Source organism: Sander vitreus, chromosome 5 (assembly GCF_031162955.1).
Source record: "Sander vitreus isolate 19-12246 chromosome 5, sanVit1, whole genome shotgun sequence".
In the NCBI taxonomy this organism is placed as follows: Eukaryota; Metazoa; Chordata; class Actinopteri; order Perciformes; family Percidae; genus Sander; species Sander vitreus.
This window is the reverse complement of record NC_135859.1, coordinates 32,650,599-32,673,722: the sequence shown is the minus strand read 5'-3', so window position 1 is coordinate 32,673,722 and position 23,124 is coordinate 32,650,599. Positions and strand designations below refer to the sequence as shown.

Genomic DNA, 23,124 nt, shown 5'->3' with positions numbered 1-23,124 from the left:
ACAACACTGACACATGCACAAAGGGGACCAAATGTAACGGACCTTTACCCTTAATGAAATGACAGATTTCTCTGCGTTTGAACATTGTTGGAAACATTTGGGATAATGTAAGTACACAACTCAACTAAATATACAATAGGTCTAGCCATTTTTAGACAATTTAATGTGGAAAAATTACATATTAAACCTTTAAATACAATGTTGAGGTACCTGTATTTGAGTATTTCCATCCTACTTTATACATCTACGCTCCTACACTTCAGAGAGAAATATTGTGATAAGTTTTTAGAAACTTAAGTATGTTTTGCTGATAATACTTATTTACTTTTACTCATTTTTTTAATGCAGGACTTTTACTTGTAATGGAGTATTCTTTTCACTGTGGTATTACTTCTTTTATTTAGATAAAGGATGTGACTACTTCTTCCACCACTGGTGTGCAGTACAAACTCTATATAATCAGACAATGAACTGGTTCAACCTGCTGTCTGCTCCCAAACCCGATAGCACCGCCTCTGAGTGTGTGTGTGTGTGTGTGTGTGCGCGCGTGCGTGGGTGTGTGTGTGTGTGTGCGTGTGTGCGTGTGCGTGCGTGCGTATGTGTGTGTATGTGTGGAGGCGTGTTTACTTTGAACATAAGGGTATTTCAAATGAGCCAGTGACTCAGTGAGAGACGAGGCAATCCCTTGTTCAGCCCAGGCAGGCTTGAAAAAACAAACACTCACTATGTGAGACTGTCAAATATACTGGCTGGTATCACTGTGTTAGAAAGTAAATCTGTCTGGATACGCCTCGGTATGTGAACCTGTGTGCAACACTGGGAAGATAAAGTGTTCATGCTTTAATATACTGTGTATTCCATGTTTAGTCGTATAACAGGTGGAAGAATAAAATAAAGTCAATAACCAAATTTATTTGCTGACTGTAACTCAGACACCTTATCAAGGTAGTATAGCGACTTACTAAGGGTCATATAAAACTTGTGTATTTACAATATAATATAGGATAGTTTTTACATGAATCATCGGATCATGTATCATATTTTTTTTAAATATACTTTTTTAATAAATACAATATATCATAATAGAAATAGAAGATAATTCATAATGAGTATGAATGTAAGATGATATATTCTAAAGAAATTCAGGAATGTTAGGTTATCAAAATGAAATCTTATTTTAAAACACTCAGATATTAAGTGGAGTTAAAACCTGAAGTATCAGAAGAAAAATAGGATGTGTTCACTCAAAGACATTTTTTGGATGATCATTATATCAATTTCTTTTCTTTTTGTTTTTACCCAGGAAAGCCTCATTGAGATGAAAGATCTCTTTTTTTAAGAGCGTCCAAATTTAGCAAAACCAACAACAAGTTAGAGGCCAGCAACATGAAACAGGAAACTCAAAATATAATTATCACAAGATGGGAGTTAAACAAAATGTGACTGTGAAATCACACATAAAAAGTTGGATGGACAGAAGATCAGATAGAAGACAGATTCATACAATCGTCCTCCAGGCAAAATGATGTCAATGTGGATTTGTAATATTTTTTTTTGTGGTGTATCTGAGCTCACGGTGTGGTTCATTAGATTGAACACAAACATTACGTCACTGCAGACGAAGACAGTGTGACGATGAGCATGAAGAGCCCTAGCTGCTGAAGACTCTAAAAGACTCTAAAAGGAAACTTTTGTAGCTAAATGTGGCTGTCCCATTCTGCCCACGTGAACCAGCATGCATTGTGCGTGAGATTTTCAACAGGATCCTTCAAAGCAGAACAGCTGTGGGAGTGATTACCTGGCTGTAGTGGAGGAATGCATAAGTGAAAATAAATGTTGATTGATTGTTTTGAGCTTGTTTAATCACTGCATTTACTGTGAACTTATAGCTGTCTTCTTCAACAATGCAAACCCCATTTAGCAACAGAAACCTCTAGAAATCTTCTTCATTACATTTTTTTTTATATATTAACAATGAATCAAATGCCAAAGGCCTTCAGTGTCTGTATGAGATGCACCAGGCTTTCAACTAACTCCAATGCATGGATGTATAATAAGAACTGGATACAGCATTGGAGGCAGAGCCCCGTTTATTCCTATGAGAGTTGCTCAGTAGCACATGAAGCCAAAAAGCTTCAACTGCCGGGTATAAACTTACCCGAATGATCGGTGCTGCTTCCGCACTATGGGGCCCATAGAGCAGGCGTACTGGACACTTCTGTTGGCCGAGCTGGCTACGTCCGGTTTAGCGCTCCACTAACTTGAATGGGAATTAAATGATTTAATCATGTGGCTCTTCTAGTCTTTCCAATTGTTATCGGACGATATGGATCAAATTCTCAAAGTGAAACGAGTCATTTTGCGGGGGTTGTGGCGCTCCAAAAAAATCAGTGGTGTAGTCTACGTGATACGTAGGTACACACCATATACCCACTAGGAAAGCTCAAGGATTTCCGTATACCCACTTTACAAAAGCGGGAGGATAATTAACGACAATTGTTTTGTGACAGAACTTTCACACTTTTATTCATAAATTCACCCCGTCTGTGTTGCGAGTCGCCAAGGAACAACAACACAGTTGCTTGGCGGTTATTCTCTGCGCAAATTTGAAAGTAACTAATGTGAAACACTAAAGGACTTACATAACGAAAGCAAATTTAAACTCTTTCAGTGTTTTCCTAAGCCAGCACGTGAAGCTACTGCTGCTTCGATTGACACGGCAGCAAACGTCAACGTTACAGAAACTACAGAAAATGAGCCAGATGAGGCTGATGCTACATATAGTAACGTTACAAAAAATGTATGGGGTTGTTGCTCTGGGACACGGGCGAGTATGAAGCTGAGAGGGAAAAATTACAGTATACTCATTACAAAAAAACTGGACTACACCACTGCAAAAAATGTATCCACTGATTTACAGACATGTCTATGGTAAGTCTATGAGAAAACGTTTTTCTGGGCCCCATGGCATCACGTAACGGACATGGAAGTTGTAATTCCACCGTTTGGCCGCTGTGTCAAATTGGCTTTGAAACCTCCAATGGAAACCCATCCTCGGCAATATTTAACACTTGGAGCAACTGCTCGACCACGGTGCTGTGAAATGACATAGTATGAATAAATAAACGTAGTTTAAAGTAAAATGGTCTGCATCTCCCATAACTCTGCATAGTCTGCGTAGGGAGGGATGGTTAAAAAAAAACACGGAACTGCTGTTTGTATCCCATGTGAAAAGAAAAGTCCACTTTTTTTTATTTACCTACTACCTACTTACAGTTTTTTTAAGCACTATACTGAAAGCAGGGACCGGTTTTTCAAAACACTACACACGATTAGCACAACCACACACCCAATTAGCAGAACACCTCAGACCCTTTGCAAAATGAAACACTCTTGCAAAAAAATATACACTAATTTATAAAAAACATATTTTGTTACCATATGAAACACACACGTTTCATTTGACTTAATTCTGTTTGAACCAGATACACACTGCTGTTGCTAACCTCAAACACTTGTAGCAATTCTACATCTCAGTGATTAGAGTACTGTAAATGAAATACACAGAGAAAGTACAAATATACAATAAGTTCACCAAACACCACACAAGACCAATGCTGCAGACTGAGGAAAATATAATTTATTTCACTCCATATACTCAAATCAGTCAACATGTCAACATGGAGAATCACAACAAAACATGTCCCAGTTTTCATACAGCTACTACAGTAGTCTGCATAACACTGTTAGCTCAGCAAACAACTAACAAACATAAAATACTGTATCCAGTACAGGTTATAATTACAGTAAAAAAACATTATCTCTTCGCCTAGCTGGATCTGGCCAGAGAATTTCATCAACATCACAGGCGTTATCCTCATTGGCAAGACAACGTTGGAAGGACCGTCTTGAATGTCGAATCCATCCTTGCACAGCTGCAAGTCAACCTGTTCACAGGCGTCCTCCATGGCCTGAATCAGGGGTACCTCTTCCTCTACCTCCTTCTCCTCCTCTGTGGATTTCCCCTTTCACCCTCCCTCTTCTTCTGACTCCTTTCATTTTGGTTGAAGTCAGGTGAACTTACCTCTTGCATTTTTATAGTGCTTAAACCTGATTGGTGTGTCTACAATTAAGCAATCAATGTGTTAACGCACCTGATGGCTGTATTTCACAGATTGGCTCACAGGTGTGGTCATTTGACAGTGCTTTGCAAGGAAGTGACATCATGATATACTTCTGTGTCTAATGTATACAAGTGTGTTTAGTGTTTTGCAAATCACTGTGTGTATTGTTCTGTAAAAAGTGTGAGGCTGACATTGTGCTTATAGTGGTGCACATCTGGGCCAATGATCTGCTCCTTGAGTGTAAGGTTTTGATAATTGTGTAATACTTTTGATTTCAGTGTTGTAAGCAATCGGCAAAAACTGTAATTAACGTCACGTACGTCAGATACGTAACAAACGTTATTTTAACCCCAAACTTTTTCAATCTTTTGTCAAACCTGAACAAGTCGTTTTGTTGCCTAAACAGAAACATACCCTGCACGTTGAATAAGGATGCCAAAAGGCTCCTGACCAAGCCATCCGTACGTGACGAGTTGGAAGGGAGAATTTGTTGCCCTTAGGATAAATAAAGTCCTATCTTATCTCATTTTAACTTGATGGTTTGTTTGTAGGATTGTGATGCAGACAAACATAAGTCCTATTTAATCCGACACCTTTGAGAGTTTATTTGTAGATCTTGTGATCATCATCTGTGACATCATCTGATGTCATCATGAGGGCTGATAATCCTCACTGTAAACCACCAGCGTGGGGTGATGACCTTTAGAGAAGAGAGCCACATATGGACAAACACACAGACACACAGACATGTTTGAGGGTTAAATTGCTGTGATGGATTGTGTCACTGTGTCAGAGTGACTCCAGAGGTGACTAAAGATTGAACTGGTCGGGGAAGAAAAATAAAGAGACGAAGACGTAACGTCACCTTAGAGCAGGATGACAGTTTAATGAGCACAAATGTGTGTGTGTGTATGTGTGTGTGTGTGTGTGTGTGTGTGTGTTTGTGTGTGTGTGTTTGTGTGTGCGTGTGCATGTGTTGAAAGAAAAGAATTGATAGAACAATTAGGACAGAAACTCAGCAGGTGTGTACAGCTGTGAGTAAGTGTGGTTCCCACGGACAATCTCAATGACAATTTCAGAGCATTGTTTTAGAGCAAACTCTTCAAATGTCTCTCTTTTGAGACAACAAGAAAAGCTAATTTTATGTTATATGTCATAATCTTTTTCGGAATACACAATACTTTATAATAACTATCATTAAAGGTATGATATGCAGTGCTTTCCTTAAAAAAAAACAATGTACTGTATGAACTAATGTACAAAAGTAATCCCACTCAACCATCACTGGTGACCCACTAGAAGTGTGGGGTGGTGTCTGTTTTTGCAGAGACTCTCCTTGCCCTCTGTCTGCATTTTCTCTTTTATTTTTTATTTTAGTCAGTCGGGACGTTTGTGGGCGTCAACAAATAGCCTGAGTGTGTAACCCACTGAAGTTTCGGAGCCCAATAAATGGTATTCAGGACAGCCCTACTATAAGTACTATTATTAGTTCATGTAAATCCCAGCAGAGCTCTGCACAAATCCAACCTGAGGAGGTCTAATTAACAACATACCTGACCTGTGAGGGCCTTTAATCTATAACAATGCGTCATATTTCATAAATTGATCGTATGTTTTTGTAAAGTCAAAGTAACTATAGTAGTTAAATAAATGTAGTGGAGTAGAAAGTACTGTACATTAAGTGCGTGTACTTAAATTGTACTGAAGTACAGTACTTGAGTAAATGTACTCTGATATAATTTACCTGTTCTATAATACTTCAGAGTCAAGTTTTCATGTTCCTGTGTTTGCAGCTGAAGAAAAAACTGAAGCTGTTTCTTTTTTATCGCTGTGCAGGAATGTTTGGAAGAATGTGCATCGCCATTGTGCTCGAGGTTAACACAAAATGTGTATCTCGGTGTGACTCTTAATCAAACTCCAGTTCAACCCTCTTCTGCAGACAGAATGTTGATATCGAACGCTTCCGCAAAATCTTTAAAAATGTTCAATGCCACTGCTCTCATGATTTATTTCCACAGCGTCTCCACAAACACTGGAGCCTCACAGGCATGAAAGTCACCTTACCTGTTCCACATTGTCTCCGTATAAAGAATTTGGCACTCGTTCTATCTCCCACAACTTGACCTACTTTTGGCACATTTAACCCCTTCCACCTCTTCCGCTGCCTCCTGTGTCTGCAATGACAAAGATATATTGATTTTGCGCAATGTGTGTTCATGTTCATCAGATGTTGTGTAGACTATCTCAGTTTTTTAAACTCCCATGCACTAACATGAGCAGAGCCACACATGTGTTAATGTGGCCATAAATGTTTGACATGTTGGAATGCCTGTTGAAGAAGCACGGTTAAGCTGTGGTTAAAGTTAGAGAAAGATCTAGCTGGCACTGTTTACACTACTGCTGGACTCCTGAAAGTTACTCACAATAGTCATCTTTCCATCAACGTATTTTTATGCGCATTTTGAAGTATCGCATTAGAAAATGTTGATGGAAATGGTAAAAATCGAAAAAAACGTCCTCATATTCGCAAAAACGTTGAGGTGGTTTTTGCCTTTTTCGAAAAAGAGTTAATGCGCAAAATGGGAGATGGAAACAGCTTTGACGAATAGGTTGTGACGTAGCAAACATGTAACTCACATGATTATCGCCCCGGTATCCGTCGGACTGGGGAAGGATCAGGAAATGGGTCCCATCCAGGCACAAGGTGCGTAGTGGAGTTGTGGTGCGCCATTGCCTGTGCCTCAACCACGTTGGGTAAATTGACGAATTGGTTCAACAACTTTAATTGTATGGCCCTGCACACCACGTATATACAGCGGTGAACGGTTGTCTTGCTGACACCAAATGTCTCTGCCACAACCCTGTATTCTGCACAGGTGGCCAACTTGTACAATTCTACCTCTCTCCATTTAGCCAAAGAACATAGCTTCTAAACTCTTTGATTTTGCAAGCTGGTTTGCAATGTACAACCAGAGCCAGTCTACGGAGATCCGTTTCACTCCCTATTCAGCCCCATTGTACCAAATTTGGTTGCAGTTCCACCAGAGTTCCACTGGGGGTGATCGCAGGCAAGTGCAAAATGAATGGGACTCTATGGAGCTAGACGGCTAAATTAGTCTCTTTCGCATGATTGTCATTGACAAATCTCAGATTTGATTGTAGTTTTTGCAAGTTCAACATGGATTATAGGTCAAAAGTTGAATGAACGAGTACTTGTGTCCTTTTGATTTCTTACAGGTTGAGTCATTGTTGCCCATAACACGCTAGCATTCTGCTAATTAATGCTGATTGGTCAGTGAAGGACTGATTACAATCAGAGATCCCACTTGACGGCATCCAAAGCAGAACCAGAATGTCAGAGTGAATATTTCGGCGTGGTCTTTAAAACATTAGCAGACCTCTTTCTAGCACGTGTATTAACAGGTGAGGCTAACCTGTCAGCTGTGTTGTATTAACAGGGAGAGGCTAACCTGTCAGCTGTGTTGTATTAACAGGGAGAGGCTAACCTGTCAGCTGTGTTGTATTAACAGGGAGAGGCTAACCTGTCAGCTGTGTTGTATTAACAGGTAGAGCCTAACCTGTCAGCTGTGTTGTCGATGCCTCGAGAGAACAAAGGAAGTGACTCAGAGCTTGCCGTAAAGCAGTATCTCTGGCCGTATATGTGTATGACGTCATTGACATTTTAAAAGGCTTTTTAGAACAAAAAAAGCCACTTTAAAAACATCTAACACCCAGCAGTGTGTATTTTCTTAGCATATTTTCGAATGCAACATTCAAATTACTAGACAAAAAATGATATCCTGAGAAAAGTAGTTTTTGAGGGGTATAGCTCCATAGAGTCCCATTCATTCTGCACTCGCCTGTGAGCGCCCCCTATACGGATCAAGAATGGAACTGCAACCAGTTCAGAAGCCGGAAGTAACGAGAGAGTGGAACTTCTTCCCTTATTAGAAATTCTTCGGTACAACCATGCGTAAAGTCAACTTGTGACGAAACTACGCTTTGCGTAGTGTAGCATATTCACTCTTGATGGAAACACTTCTAATTCACATTTCCTTTTTTTCTTTCTTTTATGCAACATTTTAAAAGTTAGATTAAAATTCGCTTGACAATGAGAAGGAAACATGACTACTGAACATCAGATCTGCACAGATTATTGACATGAAGGCCTGCATTTGAAAAGCCTGGGAAGTCAATAAACTGCATCAGTGCAGATTGCCATTGTGATAGTTTACACAACTCACAGTCGGTGTTGCAGTTCATCACAAAGGTGTTGGATGGGGTTGAGGTCAAGTTCTTCCACACCAAACTGGGAAAAACCACTTCTTTATGAAGCTGGGGGACATTGTCATGTTGAAAAAGGAAAGAGACACGCTGTTGGCAAGAAGTTGGAAGAAGACTATTGTCTAAAACAGAGATCTTCAACAGGGGGTCCGGGACCCCTAGGGGGTCCTCAGAGTCACTGCAGGGGGGCCTCCAAATTATTGTTCATTTTTGAAAGTTTTTTCAAAAATTAAAATGTCTTAACATGAATCCAACATATTATTAGCAAATATAAATCCCCACTGATAATAGGCTTACTGGCCTTGGTTGGTAGTCACTAAGATAGCCATCCACAGATACAGTTAATAAGGATTCACTGTGCCACATGTATGTTTAACATTAAGAGATGATTTATAAAATCATGCCAACAATTATTATTTTGATAGCTTAGTATTCTGTGCAAAAAAAGGTATGTATATGATGACCTGTATATGCTTTATATGATTTGTTATAATCTGTATATGACTTCTGGAATAAAGTGAAGATAAAAAAAAGAAAAAGGTATATGTAAAGACTTTAGGCCGCCCTACATACTACATACCACCTATACATATATGTAGTGGGGGGTCCCTGCTCCATCTCACTCTCAGTTAAAGGGTCCTTGGTTTAAAAAACGTTGAAGACCCCTGATCTAAAACATAATGTCCTTCATTATATTTTCTTCATTGGAACGAAAAGGCCTGAACCAGGAAGAAGTGCCTCATGTAGACACATGTCCAGATACGAGGTTCTTTTACCTAAAACTTTGCAGCTACAGAGGTTTGCAGTAAGTACTGTATAGAAGCTAAAAATTGCAAAAACACTCTTTTTTGATATAGAAAGTTAAACTATGAATCACTGTAAGACACTAACGCAAGACAAAAGACAAAAACATTTGCGACCTGATTGAAGATAATCCAACAGTTTAACCCTGCTTTTGTTGCAAACTGCCAGCTGTCAATCAGCACTAGCTGGTTTCCTCTATCCACCTGAGCCAACAACAACAGCAGTTAGCGCCTCTCTGGGCTGATTGGGTTATATTTCAGCTTTGAATGAACAATGATTGGCTGGAAGCTTCATTTGGCTCCAGTTTATGGAACCTTTCTGAAAGTGAATCTTCTTGTCTCTCCAAAAGTGATTTGTGGTTAAACGTCTTTCACACAGGAAACAAAAGTGCTATTAAACATTTTCTAGTCTTATAAGATCAATTCTCTTGTTGTTTTTGTTTTTTGGGTGGGGGCGGGGGGGTTTCAATAAGGCCTCTTTAATTCTGAGGCTGAAGACTTGAAGCATCATAGCTGTCAACAATGCTACTGAACAACTTTAATACCTGCTACCATTGCATCTGCTATATTTATTGATCGACAGTTTTCTATTTATTGACTGGTATCTTTTAATCTGATTGTAGATCACTATTGACTGTTTGTAATGTATGCAGCATCATTGTGCCCAAAAATGAATTCCCACACGGGGACAATAAAGTGTATCGTATCGTAGCTTAACAGGCTGCAAAGCCACATGATGTTTACAGTCACAAATAGTTTTATAAATATTGTAATGGTCTCCAGTTGTATTCCAGTAAGTAAATAAGTTTTTCCTCTTTGTGTTTTGTTTCCTGGTTTGAATGTGTCTTTCCCCGAAACACTCTGACCTGTTCCACAGACTATCACACACATAAAATATATAAAGCAGATCCGCGTTAAAAATCTGTGTTTCTGCTGCTGAAGTTTGTTCAGCTTGTTTCTCTGATAACTTAAGATCCAGATGTCCGATTACCAAGTTCCTTCATCCCTGTTAAAATATAGAGTTAAAAAAACCCACTAAGATCTACAGTATAAGTGTATCATAAAAATGTGGCTTAAATCTGGATAAAAAGTCAATTTATGACATTATTGAAAACATTTAGGATAATGTAAGTCCACAATTCAAAAACATATAGAACATAGGTCTAGCTTTTATTGGACATTTTAATGTGGAAATGCATATATCTTTCTCGATACTTGAAATTCAGAGCCTAAGGTTTCAAAAAATGCAAGTCACTCTTCCCTTTTTTAGGGCCTCACATCCTGAGTAATGTGTTTATGAAAGAAGCACCTACATCAACATTTGAAAATGTGTTTTACTTTCACGACACAAATCTTTTTGTCAGAGCCGACGTTCAATCGGTCAAACTACCTTGAACTCAGCGGCCTCTGGGATTTTCCGGCTGTCGGTTTGAGTCTGGGGGTTTACAGGAAGAGAGAGAAAACAAACCAGTGACACAGCAGCATGACTTAAAATCTCCCGTGTGTGTTTTCCTATGTGGGGAAAGCCGTGGAGATCGGGCCTGGCGCTGCTGACGTCGAGCGTCAGTCAGGAGTTACTCAGAGACAGGAAGTGGTCTGTTTAGGTTGCTGAGGCCGCATGAGTTGTGAAAAGCAGCATGCTTCTGGACGGTCCAGCAGGCTCTCTATGAAAACACTTCTCTCCTGGCTCTCCTCAAACCAAACACAGCTGGGATTGGTCAGGAGGTCTCCCTGCCTCCCCCACACAAGATGGAAAATTACAAAAAAGAAACGGAGAACACTATCTGCTCTGGAGCCAATGAGAAGGCGAGATGCCAGATTTAACATGTTAATGTTTTTGATATTAATAAATGTCCGTTGCATTCAAGCCGTTGCCAAATGAGTTGCTACAAAGATAATGAAGACTATCAGCTCCACCCAACTCTCTCTGTATTTCTCAGAATGACTATGTTCAGAAGATTGTGTCGTCCAGGCTCGTATCATGTGGACGCGCCGACAGTGTTGTTGTCATTACTTGCACTATAGCGTTAATATAGGTTTTGTTTCAAAAGTTTCTATCAAGTTTGTGAGAGCTCCATTGAAACTAAAAGCCAGCGTGCTTTGGCCTCAGTATACAGGTTCTTTGATACATGCTTTTTTTTCTGCAACCTTGCACATAAATGTGATGGCTGTGTCATTATATGCTTTTCATTGTTTCATTAAAAGCCCAAATGGCAACTTAAATTAATTGTTATGTATGTATGTATGTAAATGTATATGTATGTATATGTGCGTGTATGTATAAATGTCGATACTGTATATCTGTATATGGATTGTACATTTAAAACACCAAATTGTATATAATATGTATATATACAAGTATATAATAATGTATACAATAATAATAACAATTAATTACTGAGCTATGGAAAAGGGGTAGGATTATATAAGTGTATACTTCTTCCTACTCCTGTTCCGACATGTCTATGTTGGTTCTTGGTTTCTTATTGTTTATTGAATGTTTTGCTTATTTAACTTATTTGTACATTTCTTTGATGTTTTGTTTGGTTTATTTTTGATATGTCTGAAATACATTTCTTCATTCATTTATTCATTCCAAAAGAGGACTGTATAGCTTTCTACATCATATCTATACATGAAGTTGGAACAACATGATACAGAATATAAACAGTATATAATGCAACGATTTTGATAATTTATTTAAGAAAGTTTATGTAGAATTAGCAGTCTCTCGATCATCACTAATTCTACATAACAGAGGTTTTCTCAATCTAATAAGAATGAATTCCTTTCATTGCTTTGTGATTTGTGTTTTAGCATGAATACAATCCAAATGAATTACACAAAGAGATACGAAACTTTCAGTGAAAGTCAATAGTTGTGTTAAGTTTATTTATACCGTCCAAAAGCATTTTTGTCAGATGTTTTTACAATCTGTACTCTCTGTCCTCCCATCAGTTCAGAAAAGGTCAACAAACAACAACAAAATACATTCATTGCAAATAAAACAAAAGAATGAAGACAGCCATTATGAACGTCAGGAACAAATCATCCAGAAAAAAAAACAAATGACCTCTTTTTGGGAGGGATGTCTGTGTAGGCAGAGCAGCAGTAAATGGGGAGGGGGGGTCGTGTGGTCGTGTAACCCCCCATGTCCGCCCTCTGTAGCCGGCCATCGGCTGCCAGACACTGCCCTGTTCTGCACGTAGGCCCCATTCACATGGCAACAAGCCAACGCCGAGCTGGCATTGCCAATCAAAAAGTGTCTTTGATCAGTGACACACATCCACATGGTCGCTATAACGACCTGAGGGCCGAGTGGACAGTAAACCGCCAACGAGTTCTTGGTGGTCTGTAAGGTCAGAAACAGTTACAGTAAAAAGGAAAAAAAACCTCAGGAGAGAAAGTGAATGCATTAAACAAACTGCGTGCTCAGCATTTAAACCATGACTCAGCTCACTCTGTTGGCAGTCTTTTCATCTTTTACAGTAAAAGTGGAAAAGAGCCGACACAGTTGCATCAGAGTGTGAACCGTGTGGTAGTTTTGAATACCAGACGGCAGATGGAGGATTGAAGTCACTTCGCTGTCTGTTAATGGAACACGTGCACAAAAGGAAGATTGAAATAACATGCAAGAGCTTTTACAGACAGACAGATGATGTTTTACTATGAAAAGGAGTCTCAGTTCAGTTTACTGCCAGAGTGGGAAAAAGTTTTCAGACCAGAGAACCTGAGCTGGAGACTAAAATGATTTCTACAGTTTCTTTTTCTCTTTTTTATTTTATTGTGAGACAATACAAGGAACCACAAGTGATACAAGACATAAACAGACAGTCACATAAAGAAATAAAAATAAAAAAATAAAAATAAAAGAGTAAAGTAAAATAAAACTAGCAGTTGCAGTGCAAAATTAAATATTTCATGTGCTTATTCAGTCACTTTTCAAATTCAAATTCCTACCCCTATACATATTACTCTAGACCATTCTTCTTTTAGGTATAATTCTAATGGGGACCATTCCCTTACAAAAACATTAATTGTGTATTTCTTAGTACATGTGATAGTCTCTCCAATGGCAAGATGGACATACATTTTTCATACCACATTGTAATATTAGGAGGATCTTCGAACCCTGTAATGTACACTTTTCTACACTTTTCTTCAGCTAGTGGGAGTAACGTAAACAGAATCAAAATCTGAACACAAGTGGCAGCTGGAGACGCATGATAGACACAAGTGTGAACTGCAATGTCTCTCGGCTGTCCACTTGTGTTCGAATCACCCAAAATGCATTTTAAAACTAGGTGTAAACAGGGCAAATAAGAAAGCCGGGAAAAGAAAGTCTGCAAACAGGACACATCGATCCAAAATGAAGTTGAAAAATACACTTTAAAGCAACACCAAAGCACTTTTCCTCTTCGGTCTCCCTACAGGTTGGAAGCACAATTGTCCATTACCATTCTCATTCAAACTACAAATCCGCTACCCGATCTGGCAAACTTGCATAGTGCAGTTATAGCCGATAGACGTCCACAAAGCGAATGCAGAAGTGCTGTTCACCCTGCTACGAGTTGATGAACCACTGAAACGATTTTGGAAACATTATTTTAAGGTACAAAATAATCTTTGGTGTTGCTTTAAAGGATCCATTATAATATTCATGCAGTTTACAATGTACATGTTTTAGATTAAAAAGAAATCAGTCAAGGTTCCCATTGCAGGGTGTGTGTGTGTGAGTGTGTGTGTGTGTGTGTGTGTGTGTGTGTGTGTGTGTGTGTGTGTGTGTGTGTGTGTGTGTGTGAGATGTCATGCTGATGGTATCCTCGTCCTGCCGTAGCTTCAAATGATGATGATCATGATCATGATTCTTTCGCTCACAGTGAAACAAAAGGAACAGAAATATGTATCTGGTATTTAAAGCATGCAGGAGGTATTGTGGGGACTAAACATGACAGAAAACATGAGAGTAACACTTAAGCACAGAGCACGTCATCAAACAGCTCCCTTTTGTAAAGGGCTGTCTGACAGCAAGGTAAAGCGTGGAAAATATTAATACTTAATAATATTAATAATTATTACTAACTATAGCGTCCACTTCAACTGATATTGAGTTTTTTTTTATATTTCTATAAATATTACTAAACGTAGTTGCTGTCCCGTCCACAGCAGGACATTGCTTAGCTTCTGTGTCAGTACTCCTGTCGGCTTCTCCAAACTGGGAGCGTGCCGAAAGCCATCCACTGTAGCTAATACACTGACTATGGAAAGGTACCTCATACAACCACACTTCAACAAATCCAAACTATCCCTTTAATATAAGTGCTGCTCAGGCTGCACGAACTCTGCTGGCTAAACCGAGCGGGAGAAAATATTTTATGAAAGAGGAAATACCCAGCAGCAGCTTGTGATTCATTTATCACCCATTGTTTTCATTGTCATCATTTATCATGTAATTCATGTGAAAAACAGCTGTTTTCTTTAGTATGAGCAGAGCATTGTCATGTCACGTAAAAGCATACAGATACAGAGAAACTAGTAATGTGTCAAACTGTACTGAGTGAGTGGGTGGAAGAAGGGACTGCCATCAAAGTCAGAAGTGTTTTCAGTGAATCAGCTAACAGGACTCTCAGCAGTGACTATGGTCATATCAGAAATTATTCAAAATGAATCCTGTCTATTCTGGTTGTAACACATTAATGTGTCACAATACAGTTTAAGGTAAGGGCCAAATGTATGTCCAACTTCTGCAATTTGCCTGAAAATCTGCTTAGAAATAAAATACAATCTGATGAAATCAGATCAAAAGACTCTTTTTATAACTGCAAAACCTGAGAAAGTTGTCTGTACATCCCACTACAAACTGCTAGTAGCTAATTCAGCATACTTTAATGGTGCCATTTTGGCATGACAATGTCTCTGTGCACAGAGCCAACTCCATAAAGAAATGGTTTTCTCAGTTTAGTGTGGAAGAACTTGACTGGTCTGCACACTGAAAGTGAGACACAATGGATTATACAAATGGATATTACAGCGCACCCTTTCCCTGAGACTCTCCTCAAAGGTTTTTATGGTGTTCACCCAGAAAGCGACGGAGGTATCTGTGTGTGAAAAATGAAAAAGACCACTTTTACAACTCCCCACACCAGTCCAACAATCACGCTAACGTCACACAAGGAATCGGTCCTTGTGTGACGTTAGCGTGATTGTTGGACTGTCGGCACTGGAAAGCTGTTGGACACAGCTCAGCTGATTTTGAAGCCAGAAAGGGGGTTTCGGACACTGTCAGATGATCTGACAAGTACTATGTTTGAAACAAACTGAGGCCTTTATTACCCCAACATTAATGATCTCAAAATATTGATTAATGCAGGTTTCACTGTTAATTTGTTTCCCTTTATGCTGAATATCGTATACGGAGAGAATGACTGAAAAAACCTTGTACCTTGGAGATATTATGGTTTGAGAAATGACAGGAATAGAAACTGAGCATAAAGTTGACCTAAATAAATTAGGGTTCTTTTCCTTGAAGGACATGATAGGATCAGATGTGTTGTAACATAATCTGGCAGTTATGTGAAGAGGTGAAACTCAACAGGCAAGCTGATGCAGAGTCTGCAAAGATTCCAGGGAACTACAGGCTGAGATAATCTCTTTGATTATTTGAGTTTCCTCATGTTCTTTAGAAATTAGATAACATGTTAAGAGAACAACTGTAAGGAACTGAAGAATGAGGAAGGTTTAATTGTTTGCAGTGGATGTGGGCATTTTGACTTGACCTAGTTTAATTAAGTTCATGACTGTACATGAGGACGACGTTTTGGTTGAAAAATTATATTTAAAGCTTTAGTGTGTAACTTTTTGATGTTAATGAACGTCCATTACATTCAAGCCATTGCCAAATGAGTTGCTACAAAGCTAATTAAGACTATCAGCTCCTCTCTGTATTTCTCAGTATGACTATGTTCAGAAGATTGGGGCGTCCGGTGACATTCCCACGTAGAAGCTCCAGTGAAGATAATGACCTCTTCTGAAGAGTCCATCATGTTTTTTTAATCCTCCGTGTCCTCCTTGGCTACTAGCAACTGCGTGGAGGAGGGGTGGGGGCGTGTGCACGATCCCGGGAAGGCTTGTATCATGTGGCTGACAGTTTTGTTGTCATTACTTGAGAATTCCTCATGGGGGAGACAGAAACTACACACTATAGCCTCAATTAGTTGTATTCCTGCTAAGTTCATTAAGTCTCTCCTCTCTTCATTTCCAGTGTTTTTTCGTGCATTTCTTCCTCTTTAGTTATAATATCTTTTCATATTTTATCCAAACTTCACCATATTTGATGACATTACCATACATGACCTGAGCAAGTAACATGTATCATTCATTTTTGTATTTTTCATAACACTTTCCTTTAACTGGATGCCAATAATTTGACATAAACAGGCTTAAGCCTTGAATGTGTGTTGGTTCTCAGTGATTCTGCAACATTTTCAGGCAATGACTTTTTGTTTGTTTGTAGCAACTCATTTGGCAATGGCTTGAATGTAACGGACATTCAATAATATCAAAAAGTTTCGCACTAAAGCTTTAAGCCACTTATTTGGCAAACGTTTTGTTGTGTGGCATTTTAGGCCTTTATTTTTGACAGGACAACTTCGACATGATAGGGGTGAGAGAGGGGGAATGACATGCATTAAAGCGCCGCAGGTTGGAACCAAACCCGACAAGAAAGAACCAGAAATGCACAGTTGCTGCTAACTCATTCCTGGGTTTTAGGACATTCCTGCAGCACTCTATTATTAGTATAAACAGCTACTCTGTGTGACACTCAGCTTGTGCATGAACAGATAGTGTCTTCCGCTTTGATTGTGGAGTTTCACAACCGTGACATCCTGTGATTTCACCATTCAGAGTGACCGCACAGATCAGGGTGACAAAAATTTTGAAAATCACCAAAAATCCCATCAGCGTAACTCTTTTAGGCAATAAAAAGATATTTTTAGATTAAATTCAAAGCCTCAACAAACCGGTAGAAATCGGACCAGATTAGAATGCAAATTTCGGTTCCTCATTTCAGTTCCACTTGATGTGTTGACTGAAATATTTTCCCTCTTGTCGCTCCGAAACGGAGGTAAAAATATCACATTTTCTCTGTAGTCTACCTTTAGCTAGCTACTGTAAATGTAGGCTACTTTTAAAATGCCATATTTTCCCTCTGGGCTCACCAAAACGGGCGTAAAAGCATATTAACCATCCACTGCACGTGATCGCTAGTAAACATATTACATCTTTGATGTCATTTTTCAGTTTTCCAAGAATCGGTTTAGGAATCGGAATTGTTTTAAAAGCACCGGTTCGATACCCAACTCTAACCCAGACTCTGATTTCACTCTCTGGCATGGAATCTGTGGTGTGAGAAGTATTCAGACCCTTTGCTTGAGTAAAAGTACAAATACCACACTGTAAAAATACTCTGTTACAAGAAAAAGTTACTTAAGTAAAAATATGTAAGTATCATCAGGAAGATGTACCTTAAGTATTAATAGTAAAAGTACTCAATGCAGAAAAATCCTCCCATTTTAGAAACTGGAAATGATCCAAACAGTTAATGGTCTAATCATTTCAGCAGTTATATTGTTGGGTAGTTTAATTTATAATAAAACATAGTATTTTATAAATTACATGTGTTTTGTGTGCAAAAATCTTAACTTGTAAAGTAACTAGTAACTAAAGCTGTCAGATGAATGTAGTGGAGTAAAAAGTACAATATTTCTCTCTGAAATGTAGCGGAGTAGAAGTAGAAAGTGGCACGAAAAGAAAAGACTCAGGTAAAGTACAAGTACCTCAAATGTGTACTTGAGTGAATGTGTCAGTCAAGCTGTAGGAGGAAAGATTCAACGTAAAATTCCCACATTACACTGTTCAAAGTGCATTTTTAAATAAATTTTTTTCATCATCTATACGACACACCCAATATCCAGGTCATGCAGGTCAACATGCAATAGAACAGTTATTCAGAGGTTATTCATGCTTTGATTCTTCTTGTTCACATTTCACTCCATGCTCAGTGATGAATCTGAACTGTACCCAGTAAAAACACCCTGCAGATCATTTGAGGGAAGTTTCAATCTGAGTAACGTACACGTTGTTCTGTGTTTACAGTCAACTGAAACCTCACGGCTCCTATGAGTGACTTCTAAATATCATGTGAATATCATGTCAAGTTGATATCGGTACAACCATGTATGCTACACCGTAAAACAACATGTTTAAAGGCTCAGAAATAAATATTCTACTCCACTACATTTGTCTGACAGCTTTAGTTACTTCTCAGATGACAGTTTTCCATCCCCTTCCTGTCCAGTGTAAACAATGTATCTCCAGATGTGTTGATGTTGAATGTCTGAAGGGTGAAGTGTTCCTTTATGGGTTGAGAAAATTCTCCTACTTCCTAAGCTAAATGAAGTCTTTAAAAGCCTCTTGGATCAGCTGGACAATGCATCGTCACAAAGCTGAAAACAGGGCTGTTTTTCTGACACCATGAAAAGTTTTCAAACTATTTAGAGATACGTGGTTCTCACAGGACAGCGACGCTACAAACATATGATGATCTTATAGAAGATGATGCATTGCTGTAGATTAAACTACCAAACAGCATATAAAGTAATTAAAATGTGCACAAAGTTAAACGTCTACAGCAATAAAATGCAACATAGACATTAATGCAGCAGAAATATTAACCCAGAAACATCAGATATGATAGGAAAACACTGGCAGGGAACACTTTACTGCACAATACATATATTATTACTTTAAGTGGGCCTACCTTGCATTTTTTTTAATGCAGGACTTTTACCTGTAAATGAATATTTTCAGTCTAGTGTTAGTAGGCTACTATTACTGAAGTAAAGGATCAAAATACTTCTTCCAACACTGATGATACATGATATGCTTAGCCTGCTTATTTAATATACAAGATTTAAATCACTTCCTTTATTCGACGTGTTCACACAGTGATTATTTTACCAAACCCTGATGATTCAGCTCCGGATACAGCCGCCACAAATTATGCAAATATTTCGTTTATTTTCCTATTTTGAGCAATAGCCTAAGGTGCGTTGGCTCCCGACAGGGAGTGGCCAGCTGTGTATGGGCGTATCTAAAAAAAAAAAAAAAACACAACCTGAACTTGAAGATATTTAAGTGCGAGTTCTGCGCTGTGTCAGTCATATCCGACTTTCTGAGAGCTCCGAGACAGAAACACAAGCGAAAACAACAAAACTCAGAGAAAAATGTACTCACGATCCAGCAGCATAACTATGACAGTCCAGCGGGAGAGCTTCGGCTTCTCCGGGATGGCAACCCGCAGCACAGAGCCGGAGGTCTTCACCTTCGAGCGGGTACCGGCTCAGGCCACCGCCGTGCGCTCCTACGTGCCAATCCGGCCGAAGAAGCGCTGCACCCGGGTCATGTACCCTGCTAAAGTCCGCATGCACCTTCCACCACCGGAGAAGAACCAAGCCAAGCGCTGGCTGATCATCCTGTGTCTGGTGGTGTTGTGGCAGATCTACACCGAGGAGCCCTGCGCCGAGACGCCGCTGGGCAGCGCAGACAGCTCGGTCAACGACTACCAGAGTTTCTCCTTCCAGTCCGCGGAGGAGCAGGCGCTAAGTGACCTCAGTACCACGCCGGCCGGCTGTGACGACAGCCGCTCAGTCACTGAACAGATCATCCCGAACCCTAGCCCCACTCCCGGACCGGAGACAGAGAGCAGCCGGTTCGAGCAGAGCGCCGAGAAGAGCTACGTAGTGGCCCTGCTGGTCTACCACCGACTGGGCAGCGACAACTAAAGCCTCCCTGGACTCATTTAGGTTACCTGTAACCTGCCAGAGTGTGTGTGCTTCTGGGATAGAAAATGAACCTAGCTGGAGTTGATCCTCAGCAGCTGCTGGAGAACAGCGGTGCGCCCCGGGCGGTGCAGCCGGGCAGATAGCTCCATGAGCCGGCTTCTCCCCGGCTAGCAGTCCTCCTTTTCTGAGAGTGGAGGAGGACACAGTCTGGAATAACAGACACTTGAAATAAAGAAAGAAGTAACTGTGAACACTTACACAAAACTGAAACTTGAACTAAAGAACACTTGAACGTATTTATGTGTGTGATTACACACATACTGGAACTGTACTGCATTTGGATGTTTTACCAGTTTAAATAGGTCTTTGAATAAGTCTTTGAAAACTGTCAATACTGTTGGCTAACGAGCTGAAAGAGACACTACTCTGTCTGTTGTCTAAATGTCTTATTTAGTTATTTATTCTATTTGCTATTTATTCATTAATAATTTAAATAAAAAAAAAGATCTAAAAGAAGTTCCTGTTTCCTGCCTCTTCACTGAAGTGCACTGAATGCGTTGACTGTGTGTATGTATGTATGTATGTATGTATGTATGGGTATTTTCATTAATATAGACATCATAATATTGGATGTTTCTGCAGAGTGCACTAGATCAGGGGTCTTCAACGTTTTTTAAACCAAGGACCCCTTAACTGAGAGTGAGATGGAGCAAGGACCCCCCCACTACATATATGTGTAAAATTAAGTTGCATATTTAACTGGGCCTACAAAAACGTATAGGACGGCCTAAAGTCTTTACATATACCTTTTTTTTTTAACTTCACTTTATTCCAGAAGTCATATACAGATTATGACAAATGATATAAAGCATATACAGGTCATCATATACAGAATACTAAGCTATCAAAATAATAATTGTTGGCATGATTTTATAAATCATCTCTTAATGTTAAACATACTTGTGGCACAGTGAATCCTTATTACAGTTTTTGTGATCAACCATGGATTGACCAATAAGAGAAGCCCATCTTGAGTAGCTTTACAATGGCGTCCATACTGCATGCAACTATCTAATGACTATTTCAGCATTACAAATCAATCAGACTTTGTTGACAATTGAAATATTAAACTAGTCCTTACACTTCATGTAGATACATGTTTCTTATTGTAGGTGGCTTATAACTGAGCTTTGCAAACACTCAGCAGAAAATCTTTTTGATGTCAAACCAGATGCAGAAACACTGAGCAAACAATGATTCAGAAAACATGAGCTGATAACGGGGATCGACACAGAAAGAGATGAAAAAGAACTCAAATTCTAAACAAACATACCCTTAAAAAAGAGAAGACTGCCTTCATTTTCCCATCAAATAAACTTCCAGGTTCTAACATTGGGTGTAAAGACAGAGGAATGGAGTATGTTAGAGGAGCACATTAGAATAAATAAATAGTACTGTAACTGCATCTAAAACGATGCTTAAACACAGATATTGTAGATGGGGAAGGATGGATATGGGTTTCAGTATCAGTCCGGAGAGATTTCTACAGACTCACTTTCATTTATTCCACTTTCATCTTGTAATATCTAAATATGATAGATGCTGAGTCACAAATCTGCCAGTGTGGAGCTGCTGCAGCTTCAGGTTACAGCACAGCTTCATCCACTGATGACTAACAGCTCAAGTGTCTCTGCAGACTATGTTAGTCTTTTTTTTTTTAAAGATTTTTTGTTTGTGCCATTTTTAGACCTTTATTATTTAGGAAAGCTTTAGACATGAAAGGGGAGAGAGAGGGGGAATGACATGCAGCAAAAGGCCGCAGGTCGGAATCAAACCCACGGCCGCTGCGTCAAGGACTAAGCCTCTGTATATGCAACTGCTCTGTTATTCTAATGAATAATGCATAGTAACTCATATCACCTGCATATACAGACGGATATTATTCATCATCACTCGTTGATGCTGTGTCACCATGCAGCTGACTGAGGTCAACCGTCGCCCCGGGGGCTTCTGGGGAGGACCTGTTGATGTTGATATTGGTAGTTACCATGTAAGCATCATCAAGCATCACACACGTAAACTTGTAAAGGGACTGTGATAGGTATGACAGTTATGGGGTGGAGGACTCTGTGGGAAGCTAAACTGAAGTCTTGGGGATGTGAGAACTGGAAGCTTTTTTGTTGTTGATATACGTCATCATATTTTTTTATTAATGAGTGTTCATGTGCTCAGTCCTACGCAACCAGCACTGGGATCTAATTCGACAAATAGTATAATACCTTTAATATCAGTGTGGCCCTAATCTTTATCTGCCACTGTGCAGAAATGCCGGCTTTAAACAGAATGAATAGACACGCAAAAAAATTAAAAGCTGCTTAGAATTCCAATGTTAATATAGAATTCAAAAGGCCAAAATATGAATGAAGCTTCGATGCTTCGAACTATACGGTGCAGCTCTAATACAGACTGTAGCCTATGTATAAAAAGAGAAAAATAACACAAGTAAAAAAAAGAAAGTCTGAGACATAAAATAGGTCAGCAGTTTAAAAATAGAGATACAATACAACATTTATCAAATATAGCCTAAATAAATAAAATATTAATATTTAATAGATACATAGATGGACTTTATTAATCCCAAACTGGGAAATTACTCTGTTACAGTAGCAAGTTACAGGGACATACACACATACTTACTTATACACATACAGAAAATGAAATGATATACTAAAAAATAATAAATGAGATACAAAAATAAGATTAAATAAAATAGATGACCAAAGATTTAAAAAAAATGCCAGAACTACTAAAAAAAAATATACTTAGAGGAATGAAAAGAATGTTTATGTATATACAAGTGTAGAATACACATACATATGTATGAGAGTTGTAAATTGTATTCTACGCATGCTCTACCAGTTGAGCTACCCAGGCGCCCAACTGCTCTGTTATTCTAATGATTAACGCATAGTAACTCATATCACCTGCATATACAGACGGATATTATTCATCATCACTCGTTGATGCGTTCCCTCACAGAAAAAGATGCTTTATTACCATGATGTCATG

General features: G+C 39.1%; 1 protein-coding gene across 1 annotated transcript; it reads left to right on the top strand.

Moving 5' to 3' along the window:
- Window positions 1-19,412: 19,412 nt before the first annotated feature.
- Window positions 19,413-20,571, top strand: ier3 (immediate early response 3). Its single transcript, XM_078249836.1, has one exon. The coding sequence runs from the start codon at window positions 19,498-19,500 to the stop codon at window positions 20,053-20,055; it is 558 nt and encodes a 185-aa protein (XP_078105962.1). The 5' UTR covers window positions 19,413-19,497; the 3' UTR covers window positions 20,056-20,571.
- Window positions 20,572-23,124: the final 2,553 nt, after the last annotated feature.

Excerpts from the sequence above, each read along its gene's own strand:
- ier3 (XM_078249836.1), top strand. The coding sequence starts at position 19,498 with ATGTACTCACGATCCAGCAGCATAACTATGACAGTCCAGCGGGAGAGC.